The sequence below is a fragment of the Oratosquilla oratoria genome, chromosome 12, assembly GCF_046742065.1.
Source record: "Oratosquilla oratoria isolate Oo_2021 chromosome 12, ASM4674206v1, whole genome shotgun sequence".
NCBI lineage: Eukaryota > Metazoa > Arthropoda > Malacostraca > Stomatopoda > Squillidae > Oratosquilla > Oratosquilla oratoria.
The window spans coordinates 32,594,630-32,608,714 of record NC_134788.1 but is presented as its reverse complement, the minus strand read 5'-3'; the positions used below and the strand labels follow the sequence as shown (position 1 = coordinate 32,608,714).

Below are 14,085 nucleotides of genomic sequence, written 5' to 3'. Positions count from 1 at the left end.
TCCTGCCAAAAGCGCAGTGTCGTCAGCAAACAACAACTGGCTTATCTCCTATTTTTCTCAATTTTCTTTAAACATCTTTACCCTTACATTAACTTCTCGCACCACCCAATCCACGTATGAATTAAATAAGCAAGGCGACATAACGCATCCCTGGCGGAGTCCCACGTTTACCTCAAACCACTCGCTCTCCATTTCTAATTCTAACATAGGCTCTACTACTCTTGTAAAAACTCTTGACTGCTCTTAACACCTTTCCTCCGATCCCTTATCTCTGCAATACCCCTTACACTCCCTGTCTACACTGTCATAAGCCTTTTCCAAATCCATAAAGGCTCAAATAACATCTCTACCTTTTCCTAAAGCTTTCTTGCATATCTTTCTTACCACAAACATCTGATCCACGGAACCCCTACCTGTCCTAAACCCACCCCGTTCCTCACCAATTACTCCCTCTGTTCCTTTCAATCTAACGCTCCCATATGACTTCCCAACTACACTCAACAAACTGATCCCTCTGAAACTACTACACTCACACTTGTCCCCTTTTCCCTTGTAAAGTGGAACTATACAGGCAATCCTCCTGTCTTTCGGCACTCTACCCTCATTTAGACAAACAGTAAACAACCTCATCAGCCAGTCCACCATCACCGTACCTCCGTTTTTTTTTATTACTCCTCTATTTTCCACATTCATCACTGTAATATTCTTAGCACTTCCCACTGAAACTACCTTTCTCTCCACACACACACACACACACACACACACACACACACACACACACACACACACACACACACACACACACACACACACACACACATATATATATATATATATATATATATATATATACATACATACATACATACATACATACATACATACATTTACACTGAATGGTTCCCAGTGATCAATTAATATCTTTTTTCAACCACAAATCACTTTTAATCCCGTGCAATCGCAGTCGAGACTGAAGAATCGCTCGATGGAGGCATTCGTTGGAAATTGAAACGTGGACGAGCCGAGGATTCGAACCCAGCTAACCCGTAACAAAGTTACAGTGATTTAAACCAATGCACTATCAAGAGAGATAACGCATTGGTTTAAGTCACTGTAAATTTGTTACGGATTAGCTGGGTTCGAATCCTCGGCTCGTCCACGTTTCAATTTCCAACGGATGCCTCCATCGAGCGATTCTTCAGTCTCGACTGCGATGCCATGGAATTAAAAGTGATTTGTGGTTGGAAAATATATATATATATATATATATATATATATATGTGTGTGTGTGTGTGTGTGTGTGTGTGTGTGTGTGTGTGTGTGTGTGTGTGTGTGTGTGTGTGTGTGTGTGTGTGTATTTACCTAGTTGTACCTAGTTGTATTTTACGGGAAGGGGAGCTATGCTCGTGGGATCCCGTCTTCATATCTCATTTTATCTAAACTATTTTTAAATTCATGTATTGTTTTTGCACACACCACTTTCTCATCTAACTTGTTCCAACTGTCTATTACTCTGTGAGGAAAGCTGTTCTTTTTTCAAATCTCTTCTATAGCTGTCTTTTTTTATTTTCTTTCCGTGTGTGTGTGTGTGTGTGTGTGTGTGTGTGTGTGTGTGTGTGTGTGTGTGTGTGTGTGTGTGTGTGTGTGTGTGTGTGTGTGTGTGTGTGTGTGTGTGTGTGTGTGTGTGTGTGTGTTAGAAAACCTACACTTCAGCCATTATTTCATGTTTGTTTACATATGACGTCATAACCCGATAGGCCATGAGTTGCACTCATTCAGCATGTTAGAGAGGTTGTTTTCGTAACTGAGCTTTGTGCAGGCCAAACAAGTGTTCCTTCTTTATTTTGTAAGTGCAATCATTATAGTTTTAAGATAGTTTAGTGTATACGTAGTATGTTAGCATCTGGCATTTGCTACACTTCAATTCCCGTTTGGTAATGTATTTGGCATTCTGAGCTGGGCCTATACGTATATATATATTTTTTTTATCAAGATGTTTCTCAGTATCACAGCTAGTAATACCTCTACCATTGGCTAGCTGTTATCATTCTGGGTATTTTGAACCCCTGATATAAGAACCGCAAACTAATAGTGATGTCAGTTGCTATTTAGAAAAAAAATATTGTGATGTATGAACATCTTCATATTTACAAAGGACCTTGAGGTTAGGTCAGGTCTCACAGGTGTAATTCTTACCTCTATCATTGTCTAGCTCATATCATTGAATATTTTGACCCCCATGTATAAGTATCAGAAATCAATAGTAACTTTGGTGTCGATTTTTAGAAAATTGAGGCTGGGAAACAATTTGGCATAGGGGCATTCTCTGTCAGACCAACAAGTGCCTAACACCCTCATCTCCGATTTTGCTGAGTTTTTGTTTATAGGTAGTTTTAGGGCTCTAAACACATTTCTGAAATTTCAAGGTCAGTCCAAACAACTGTTGAGGAGATGTGGCTCAAGATATTTTGAGGTCATATGAGAGGTCACCAACACCTGGTGACCAATAGCTAGGGTAATAAAAGTCATAGTTATACAAATGTATATATATTTAGAATCAGAAAAAGACAAGGAATCCAAATGTCAGAGTTTAGAATTCTAGGTTGAAATATAAAGAAAATCCCACTTAAGCAAATATTTGAGGTTAATATTTGACCCCTGGGGTATCGGAATTGAAAAAAAAAAAAGAAAAAAAAATAGATGAGAAAACTGAAGGCATAAACTTTGGCTATTAGAATAAGTAAAAAAAAAAATTTATACTAGTATTTTTTATAATTAACAAATGTGTAAAAAGAATATGTACAGTTGATGGACAACATGTAAATATGGCACTCACTGAAGTGTTATATAAAAAATACATAAGCTTTTTTCCTGATTCTAATAGCCAAACCTTATGCCTTCATATTTCTCATCTATAAAATCCAGGAGCCAAGACAGGAGGGAGGGAGGGGGTTAACCCATTAAACTCCGATGACAAGATGTCTTGTCATTTGGTCAAATAAAACAAAAAATTATAAAACACCAAAATGTTTGATCAAACACCAGAAAAATATGACGTCAGTCCTCGCGCGAAGCGAGGACTGACGTCATATTTTTCTGGTGTTGGATCAAACATTTTGGTGTTTTATAATTTTTCATTTTATTTGACCAAATGACAAGACATCCTGTCATTGGAGTTTAATGGGTTAATCAGAGTGTAGTATCTTGGGGATGGAATGGGTGGGAGTAGATTTTATTCCTTTGCTTTTTGACTACCTCCCTTATAAAGGGAAAAAATTCTGGTATATGTATGCATATATATATATATATATATATATATATTATTATTATTATTATTATTATTATATATATATATTATTATTATTATTATTATTATCATTATTATTATTATTATTAAAAAAAAATGTTTTCCAAGGGGTCAAATCTTGACCTCAAATTTTTACTAAAATGGGATTTTTTTCAAACTAGAATTCTAAAACTTTGATATTTGGATTTCTTTTCTTTTTCTGATTCCAAATATATATAGTTATATAACTATGACTTTTTTCACCCCAGTTATTGGTCACCAAATGTTAGTGACCTCTCATATGACCTCAAAATATCTGAAGTCATATCTCCTGAACAGTTGTTCAGATTGACCTTCAAATTTCAGAAATGTGTATAGGGTCCTAAAATTACCTATAAACAAAATTTCATCAAAATCTGAGATGAGGATGTTAATTTGTTGAGTGTAGTTGGGAAGGTTTATGGGAGGGTTTTGATTGAGAGGATTAGGAGAGGAACAGAGGGAGAAATTGATGAGGAACAGAGTGGGTTTAGTTGCATGGATCAGATTTTTGTTGTAAGAGAAATATGGGAGAAATTATTAGCAAAAGGTATGGATACTTTTTTTGGCCTTTATACATACATATACCAAAGGCTTTTTCCCCCTTACAAGGGAGGTAACCATAAAACAAAGGCATAAAAACCATTCCCACCCATTCCATCCCTAATACACTCCACTCCCCTCCACCCTCCAAACCTCCCGCTTGGCACCTCCTGGATGATGGGTCATCCCTGCATCTTGTCCACTGCCCTGGGTCAGTAGCAGTGTTGCAAGACACAGTACATGCACAGCAAGGCTGGTTCATTAAATTGGCGACCCCCCCTCTCCGTCCTCTCATGCAGAAGAGGGGAAGATGGGGAGAAATCCCTTCAGGCTGCATCAAATTTTTCTCACACATGCTAACCCCCCTCCCCCCGCCCATTCCACCTCATGCATCACAACATGATCCATATACAACCATTCTCCATTCACCCCTGTCTTCTGTCCTCTCCCATCCTTCCTCAATAGACATTCCCCTCTTCCCCAAAGCCCCTTTCACCCCATCCATCCATCCATCTCATCCTAGGTTGCCCCCTCATGTTCACTCCCTCCACATCTGCCTTCCATACCTCTTTTACTAGTCTTTCTTCACTCATTCTTTCCATGTGTCCAAACCATCCCAATACTCTTTCATCCACCCTATCTCCCAACTCCCTTACCACCCCTGTTCTCCTCCTCACCTCCTCATTTCTCACTCTATCCAGCCAAGTAACCCCCATCATACTTCTCAGGCACCTCATCTCAAACACATTCAAACTTCTCTCTTCCTATCTTATGTTCCATGTTTCTGCCCCATACAGTGCTGTTGTCACAATCACTCCTTCATACAATCTCCTATTAGCATTCATTCCCAGAAGTCTATTTTTCATTACACTTTTTAATCCACCAAGACATTTACTCTCTTTTCTCAATCTACATTCTACCTCCACCTCCACTCCACCCTTTCCTGCCACATTTGCACCCAAGTATCTAAAAATATCCGCTTCCTCTAGTCGCTCTCCCTTAATGCTCACTTCCAGTTTGCTGCTACTTTCACCCCTTGTACATCTCATCACCTTACTTTTACCCACATTTATCTTCAACTTTCTTCTGTCACACACTCTCCTAAACTCTGTCACCAACTTCCTCAATCCCTCTGATCCTGCTACAAGCGCAGTGTCATCTGCAAACAGCTGGCTCACCTCCCACTTTTCTCCATTTTCTTTAACCATCTCCAATCCCTGACCCACCACCCTTGCATTTACCTCTTGCACCACCCCATCCATGTATAAGTTGAACAGCCAGGGCGACACAATGCATCCCCGACAAAGTCCCACCTTTACCTCAAACCACGCTCTCCATTTCTAATCCTGACACAATGCTCTACTACTCTCGTAAAAACTCTTGACAGCTCCTAAAAGCTTTCCTCCTATCCCGTATATCTTCAAATCTCCCACAGTGCCTTCCTGTGTACCCTATCATAAGCCTTTTCCAGATCCATAAAAGCCCAAAAAACATCCTTACCTTTTCCTATAGCTTTCTCACATATCTGTCTTACCACAAAAATCTTATCTATGCAGCCTCTACCTGTCCTAAATCTACACTGTCCCAAAGGATTACAAAGGCGGAGCATGCCGACAGGAGACCTTTTGGTCCATATCTAGGTTGGATGCAAAAAAAAAAATCATAATGATAAATTAATAAATAAGAACTATAATAATGTAAATAACAAATAAAAACATAAATAAATGCATAGGCATAGTTAAATAATAAACAAACAGGTAAATATAAAATAATAATTTGACATATAACTAATAATAAAATGAGAATCAAACAGACAAATGATAACAAAACAAAAACAAATAATATATGATAAATAATAATCATTACATCATCTTGCTTAGGTGTTTATCTAAATGATTCTTAAAGCTTTGAACTGAACTACATTGCACTACCTGTGCAGGAGGTTTATTCCATTCATTAACTACATGATTGGCAAAGTTGTTTCTACCCACTTCCAAATTGAATCTATTTCCGGACAGTTTGAGACCATCATTTCTTGCCTGATTCTCATTCAATGTGAAAATTTTGTCACTTTTGATGTTGTCAATTCCCTTTAGAATTTTAAAGACCTGTATCAAGTCACCTCTGAGTCTACGTTTTTTTTAGGGAAAACAGATTCATATGTTTTAGTTGATTTTCGTATGATTTATTTTTTATATTTGGAATCGGTTTTGTGGCTCGCCATTATACTTTTTCCAGTCTGTCAATGTCTTTAATGAGATTCGGTGACCATATGGCAACAACATATTCCAAATGTGGACGAACTAACGATTTGTATAGCTTGTCAATTAGTGATGGACTTTTGAAGTCAAAAGATCGCACAATCAGTCCTAGAATCTTATTTGCTTTCTCAGAGGCTGAAATTCACTGCTTGGATGATTTCAGATCGTTACTGATAATTAGGCTGAGATCTTTTTCACTATTCACTTTTGTTAACGAATTTCCAAATAACTTGTAATCGTACTTACTGTTCTTTTTACCTATGTGCATTACCTTGCATTTACTTGTGTTAATTTTCATTAGCCACTTTTGAGACCATTGTTGTAATTTATCTAAATCTTCTTGAATATCTAATTGATTTAAGTAATCATATGCCGTTCCGCACAGTTTTGTATCATCAGCAAATATTCAAGTTGACTGTCAGCAGATAATAGTGGACCATTGTGATTCCTACCAACCTTTTTATCTCTAATGTAACTATAGAATTCTTTGGGATTCTCTTTGGATTTATCAGCGATGTTCATTTCGTATTGTCGTGTACTTTTTTTTATTGTCTTTTTTAAATCTCTGTATTGATACATAACTTTCATAGTCATTAGATGCACCCAAGCACTTATATTTCTTATAAGCCTGTCTCTTTTTAGCAATACTTTTTTCAATTTATTTGTCGAGCCACTTTGGGTGAGCCTGATTTGGGGGACATCTGTCCTTAAAAGGAATGTAAGTATGAATCATCTTAGTGAGCATATTTTGAAATATTTCCCATATCTGATCTACAGATCTTAAGCTTAATTTTACCTCCCAATCTGTAAGCTGAAGCTCCTGATGTAGTCCTATGAACTGAGCTTTACTGAAATCGGGTATTTTAGAAACACAAGTATCTATTCTAAAAAAATTCAGGAGTTTGAATCTAACTAAGTTGTGATCGCTATTTGCAACAGTTTCACCGACTTCTACATCAGTTACCATGCTTTCGCAGCTAGTGATCAATAGATCGAGTATGTTTCCATATCTTATGGGCTCTTTTACATGCTGAATTAAGTAATTGTCACCAAGAAAATCAATCAATGAACTACCTATATGGCCATGTACAAGGTGATCCAATCAGTGTCAGTAAAATTGAAATCACCCATTATCAATAAATCCCGGTTGCAGAAACTAGACTGTTCTTGAAATAACAGTTTGTTGTCTGCTAATGATAATGTCTTTGGCCTATATATTACACCTTTTTTTTTTGTCCATTTGTTTGGGTTAACTCAACCCTCAAACTATCATATGCATCCCTTGAACATATAGGAGGGATACAAGGGAACCTACTAAAATGGATGGAGGACTTCCTGATTGGTAGAAAGATGAGAGTAGTGCTCATAGAAAAATATTCAGATTGGAAAGAAGTGATCAGTGGAGTATCGCAAGGATCTGTACTAGCTCCAATAATGTTTGTTATTTATGTGAATGACATGGATGAGGATGTGAAATGTTACATGAGCTTCTTTGCTGATGATGCCAAACTGTTAATAAAAGTAAAAACTGAAGAGGATTGCAAATCACTGCAGGAAGACCTGAATAAAGTATGGAACTGGAGTCAGAAATGGGAGGTGGACTTCAATATTAAGAAGTGTAGCACAATGGAGTTTGGAAAAAGCAAACACAAAATATCAGGACAATACAAAATTGGAACCAAGGAGGTAAAGGAGAGATCCGAAAAAGATTTGGGTGTAATTATCTCAAATGATTTGTCCTATGACAAACAGATAAACAAAATTGTTGGAGAATCCTACAACTTGCTAAGATCAATAAAAGTGGCATTTACATATTTAGACGAAGAAATTATTTTAAAAAATATTGGTCACACTGATAAGGCCTAGACTAGAATATGCAGCGACATGGTGGTCCCCCAGTACCAAAAAAGAACATTAAGAAAATAGAAAGAATCCAGAGAGCAGCAACAAATATGGCACATGCACTCACAAACTTGTCATATGAGGAGAAATTGGCTAAACTAGATCTACCGACTCCGGAGCAAAGAAGAGAGAGAGGTGACCTACTGTGACAAGAGAAGCACAAGAGGACATGGAAAGAAAATGAAAAAACATAGCTACAGAAGAGATCTGAAGGAAAACAGTTTTTCATATAGAGTGGTAGACACTTGGAACAAACTGGACAAGGGAATAGTGTGCGCAAAACCATTCATGAGTTTAAGAGCAAACTAGACACTGCAAGATACAAAGGTGGGACACCACGAGCGTAGCTCCCCTTCCTGCAAAATACAACTAGGAAAATACAAGCATGGACATTGTTTATAACGTACAACAGAACACCCCAAACTTTCTTGTGGTTTCTATCCTAATGAAAGTGTTTAAATCCCGCAATATTAAATTCAGCTTCAAACTCTGTACCATTTAACCATGTCTCAGTTATTCCTATCATATCGAGATTTTTGCTTTTGATATACGCCTGTATTTCTTGAAATTTGTTCCTAATACTATGAGCATAAAAGTGAACATGGTTTTAAGAAACTCGTGATTATTTCTTTTTGACACATTTTGAGTTTCAATATGTCTTACATTACAATTTTTTTTTTTTTTTTTCAACACTATTCTCTATATTATTATTTGGTCCTTCATTGACATTCAATGCCTCATTAACATTTCTCCCATCAAAATTAGCATTTCCCCCATCATGGACATCTGGTCACTCATGGTCATCCGATCTCTTTTGTACACTTTGTCCCCCTACGTCACCGCTATTCACACCAGCCTCCCGTCGTTCATTGACATTCTGTCTGGCATCCCTTTCTAAAATTATATTTTGTCCTTCAGTGACATATCCTACCGTAATATTTTTTTCTCCACTATAATTGCATCCCAACGTGCTCTTATGTCTTCCACTGTCATTACATCCTATCGTGATATTTTGGCCTTCATTGACATTCTGTCCGGCATCCCTTCCTAAAATCATATTTTGTCCTCCACTGACATTATATCATACCATGATATTTTCTCCTGTATCATTACATCCCATCATGTTATTTTGTCCTCCACTATCATTACATCCCATCGTAATCTTTTGTCCTCCATTGTCATTACATCCCATCGTGACGCTATAGGAGGACAGGGGACAAGGCCTATTGGTATGAACTATTGCTACTACTTATAGATGGTACATTGGATGGAAAGTACCTCATGTTGAAGTTGATCTGGCAATTGTGTTTTATATTGTAGTGAAACAGTATGAGTGGGTTGGATCAAACATTATAATGGCTAGTTCGCTATCTTTAAAATTTCTGCTATATTTAAGAAATTGATATGTGTGTGTAGAGATATGACCAAATTAATAATAGCATTTAAGTAGTATGAATACATAGATGGGCACAATCTCAAGGTTAGGCATGCAGAGCTGCATTTCTCTATGGAAGCTGATGTGGGACACATTCAAATTAGACCAAAGCTTGCATAATATCCAACTATATATTGATTAATGCTAATAGGCAGGGACGCCATCTAAACAAAGATAATACTGATATCAAATAAAGGTTCCACAAAGAGAATAAGGATTTTTCTTTCAAAAATATCACCCAAGTGTCAGAAGTGGTAAAGGAGATGCCACAGGCTTTCTGAAAGATGACTGGATTAGTGTACTGTATGCAATGACTCTTATATATAAATGATCTGTTGATTGAAAATATTAAAGCACTAGTTCTCATACATTGTCATCTCATCACTTTCAAATTTACTGGGATTGCACCTATGATAGGAGTTCCTGCCTGAGTACTTTATGGTTGTTGACATGATGAAAAAGCGAGAATAAAATTTTAGTCATTCTGGTTGTGTAGCTATTAGATGATTTTCAGCACATTTCTAATGAAAAAGTAGAATACAATATATCTTAGCCCCATATCTGTTAGTATTTCTACCTGTTTTATGTTAGGTGATGACAGGTACAAAGGTTCTGTTTAGGTATAAATGAACATGAGTATGAAATGGCTTATGTACAAAACATCCACAATCGTATTACACTGTTACAGTGTATTATACAGTCAGTCTTATAATTTTTTTTTTCTTTTCAGGATGAGGGTAACAATCACCATTTCTTTGGAAGAGCTATCCATAGATTCTATATGTGATATCTATTGAAAAGGATCTGGTGTGACTTCTGCACCACGTGTTGACCCACGCAGGAGAGAAACCTTTCCAGTGTGACCTGTGTGATTCTGCTTTCTCATAAAAAGGTGATCTCAAATGGCACAAAAGTCACCTCAAAGATCACATGGTGACCCACACGGGAAAAAGCATTTCCAGTGTGACCTGTGTGATTCTGCTTTCTCACACAAGGGTTCTCTTACGAGGCATATGAGGACGCACACTGGAGAGAAGCCATTCCTGTGTAACCTGTGTGATGCAGCTTTCTCTCAAAAGCCGCATCTCAATGATCACATTATGATCCACACAGGAGAGAAGCCTTTTCAGTGTGGGATGTGTGATTATGCTTTCTTAAAAAAGGAAGCTCTCACAAGGCATATGATGACCCACACAGGGAAGAAATGTTTCCAGTGTGGCATGTGCAATAAAGCTTTCTTACGAAAGGATAACCTCACACAGCATGTGAGGACCCACACTGGAGAGAAGCCATTCCAGTGTTGCTTGTGTGATAAAGCTTTTGCAGAAAAGAGTTCTTTGAGACTGCATAGGATGACCCATGTAGGAGGGATACCATTCCATTGTGGCCTGTGCGATAAAAATTTCATACGAAAGAATGAATTCCAAAAACATGTGATGCTCCACACAGGAAAGAAGCCAATCCAGTGTAGCTTGTGCGATAAAGATTTTGTTTGTAAGAGTGCACTCAAAAATCACATGATGAGCCACACAGGAGAGAAGCCATTCCAATGTGTCATGTGCAATAAAGCTTTCTCACGACAGTATGAACTCAGAAGGCATATGAGGACCCACACTGGAGAGAAGTCATTCCAGTGTTGTATGTGTGATAAAGCTTTCTCAGAAAAGGGTTCTCTCACACTGCATATGAGGACCCACACAGGAGAGAAGCCATTCCAGTGTGCCATGTGCGATAAAGCATTCTCACGAAAGGGTTGTCTCACAAGGCATATAAGGAACCACACAGGAGAGAAGCCATTCTAGTGTGGCCTAAGTGATAAAGCTTTCTTTCAAAAGAACCACTTTAAAGATCATGTAATATGAAGGCCCAGATTGGAGAGAAACCATTCCTGTGCGATGCAGGCTTTCTCAAAAGAATCAGCCCAAATATCATGTGATGACCCGCACAGGAGAGTAGCCTTTCCAATGTGACCTGTGCAATTCTGCTTTCTTATAAAAGTGGCCTCTCCTCATATGGTGAATTGCACTAGAGGGAAGCCATTCCAGTGTGACCCGTGCCATGAAAAATGTTTCTTCTAAATTTCATGCACATGTGAGTCCACCCATGTTTTACAACTAACATACTTACATTGAGACATTCTGACAGGTTGATGTAAGTGGAGTAGGAAAAAAGCATACCTGCGAAACTAGTCAGGAATAGACTCAAGACTTAGACTCCTGTATTTCCTACTCCACTTATGTTAACATACATATACCAAAGGCTTTTTCCCCTTTACAAGGGAGTTGGCCAAAGTCAAAAGGCATAGTTCCACTCCCATTTCATCCCCACCCACTCCACTCCCAATCACCACCCTTTCCTCCCTTTCATCATGGTTCCTCCTGGATGAAGGGTCATCCCTGCATCTCGCCCATTGCCCTGGGTCAAAAGCAATACAGGAAGATACAGCAAATCTGCAGCAAGGTCACTTCATTTAATTGGCAACCTCCACCCCTCTGTCCCCTCATGCAGAAACATTGAAATTGGGGAGAAATTCCTCTGGGCTACATCAAAATATTATATACTCATAACCTCTCCCTAACCCCCCATCCCCCACCCTTTCCCTTCCATGTATTACAGTGTCATCCATGCACAACCATTCTCCACTCACCCGTATCTTCTGCCTTTTCCCTTCCCTTCCTGAACAGACATCTCCCTCTGTTTCATTATCTTTTTAACCCCCTCCATCCACCTCGTCCTCAGTTGCCCCCTCATGTTCACCCCATCCACCTCTGCCTTCAACTCACTTATGTCAAATTCAAAGGAAAACAGCTACGCCCATCTACAGGAAAGTTTCTCTGAGGATGAGGTACAAGAATGGTCAGTGTTTGATACCTCCTCTATTTCATATTGTGATTTCTCATTTGGTAGTGTAGACATTAATGCCCTTTATCATGAATATCATGATTTTCTGGCTGATACAGAAATAATTAGTTTAATGATTTCAAATTTTATGTGCATGAAAAAATATAAATCCTAAATTATATAAAGATTTACACAATGCTAGTTTTTGCTCTTCTGAATGAATAGTTCTGTAACTTGGCAAAGTTGATGGAAATTGGAGAAACCCTCCTTGAGTCCAGTGCAGACTGAGACCAAAGTTTTAGTCCAGTGAATCAGATAAAGAAAAGTAATTTAGAAACCATTTAAGAAAATGTCATTTGGATATGCATGAGTGAAAAACTACCAATTATATGGAAATTCAGTGAATTTAGATAGTGTATTTAAGAAGTGAGTCAATGCCAAAGACAGAAAGAAGAAATAAAGAGAAGCTAGAACTAACCAAGTTGAGAATTAGTTATCAACTTATTTCATAATGTATATTTAGTTATTTGCAAAGTTATAAGTTTAAATAAACATAATCAGCCATTATTATTATTTTTTATTTACTTCATACCACTACTCGGATATATATATATATATATATATATATAATATGTATTACATATTGTCAGTTCTGTCATTGTTATCACACAATGTATTCTTGAAATACTAAATGAGTACAAAAAATATAGAGAAAAATGTATATGTTTAATTAATTGTATATAGAAAGCCAAATTAAGAAAATTCAAATATATGAAATATCAAACCAGGTGGCACTCAGAGATTATAAACCTGCACCAACATAAGGGTCATAAATTGAAGAAGATAATTTTGACCACATTATAAATGATACCAGAGATCACTTTGTAGACATTCTATACATGCGAGGGTTGCAAGTTTGAAAAAAAAATGAATCCCCATATACACATATCTGCATCAAAATATTGACTTGATTCTTGGCCTAAGACCCACCTTTCTACCAAAATTTCATCAAAATATGTTGATAACTTTTTGAGTAAAGTTGCTAACAGACAAACCAAGAAACAAACATAACTTCCTTGGAGGAGGCAATGATACTTAAGAAAAGTGTGCATTTGCTGACCTGGTCAGTACGGAGACTTATATAGGTGTGCATATAATGTGCAAAGAAAGCAAAATTTGCACAAAGGCAAAATTCTGCACTCATGTGGAATTTACTTTAGCAAACCTTTACATTAGAAATAAAACTTATGTCTGGCCACAAAAATATCCTTGCTGATACTCTTGTCTCAAGTTATCAGTTTTAATGGGGAAGGTGTCACACCCGAGTGTGAATATAGTGTAATATTTCATGTCCACCATTGTCACGCCCTAGTGTGAGTATTGTAAAATTTATGATAAATATATTTACCTAGTTGTATCATACGGGAAAGACAACTATGCTCGTGGTGTACCGCCTTTGTATCTCAGTGTCTTGTTTGCTCTTAAATTTGTGTATGATTTTTGCACACACTTGTTTTGTGCAGCTTGTTTCAAGTGCCCAGCACTCCGTGTGGATTTCTTTCTTTTTTCAGGTCTCTTGTATAACTATCCTTTTTGAGTTGTTTTCCATGTCCTCTTGTGTCTCTATTGTCTCGATTTAGTAAGTCCTCTCTCAAGTATTTCCATGTTCTTCATGATTCTGTAGATGGTTAGTACGTTACCTCTTCTTTGTTCCAAAGTCGAAAACTTCAGTTTGGCCAGTCTTTCTTCATATGACAAGTTTGAAAGTGCTGGGGCCG

General features: G+C 37.5%; 1 protein-coding gene across 1 annotated transcript; it reads left to right on the top strand.

Moving 5' to 3' along the window:
- Positions 1-1,739: 1,739 nt before the first annotated feature.
- On the top strand, positions 1,740-12,864 carry LOC143030652 (uncharacterized). The gene is made up of 2 exons (XM_076193825.1): positions 1,740-1,846; positions 10,197-12,864. The coding sequence occupies exon 2, from the start codon at positions 10,369-10,371 to the stop codon at positions 11,266-11,268; it is 900 nt and encodes a 299-aa protein (XP_076049940.1). The 5' UTR covers positions 1,740-1,846; positions 10,197-10,368; the 3' UTR covers positions 11,269-12,864.
- The last annotated feature ends 1,221 nt before the right edge of the window (positions 12,865-14,085 follow it).

Excerpts from the sequence above, each read along its gene's own strand:
- LOC143030652 (XM_076193825.1), top strand. The coding sequence starts at position 10,369 with ATGGCACAAAAGTCACCTCAAAGATCACATGGTGACCCACACGGGAAA.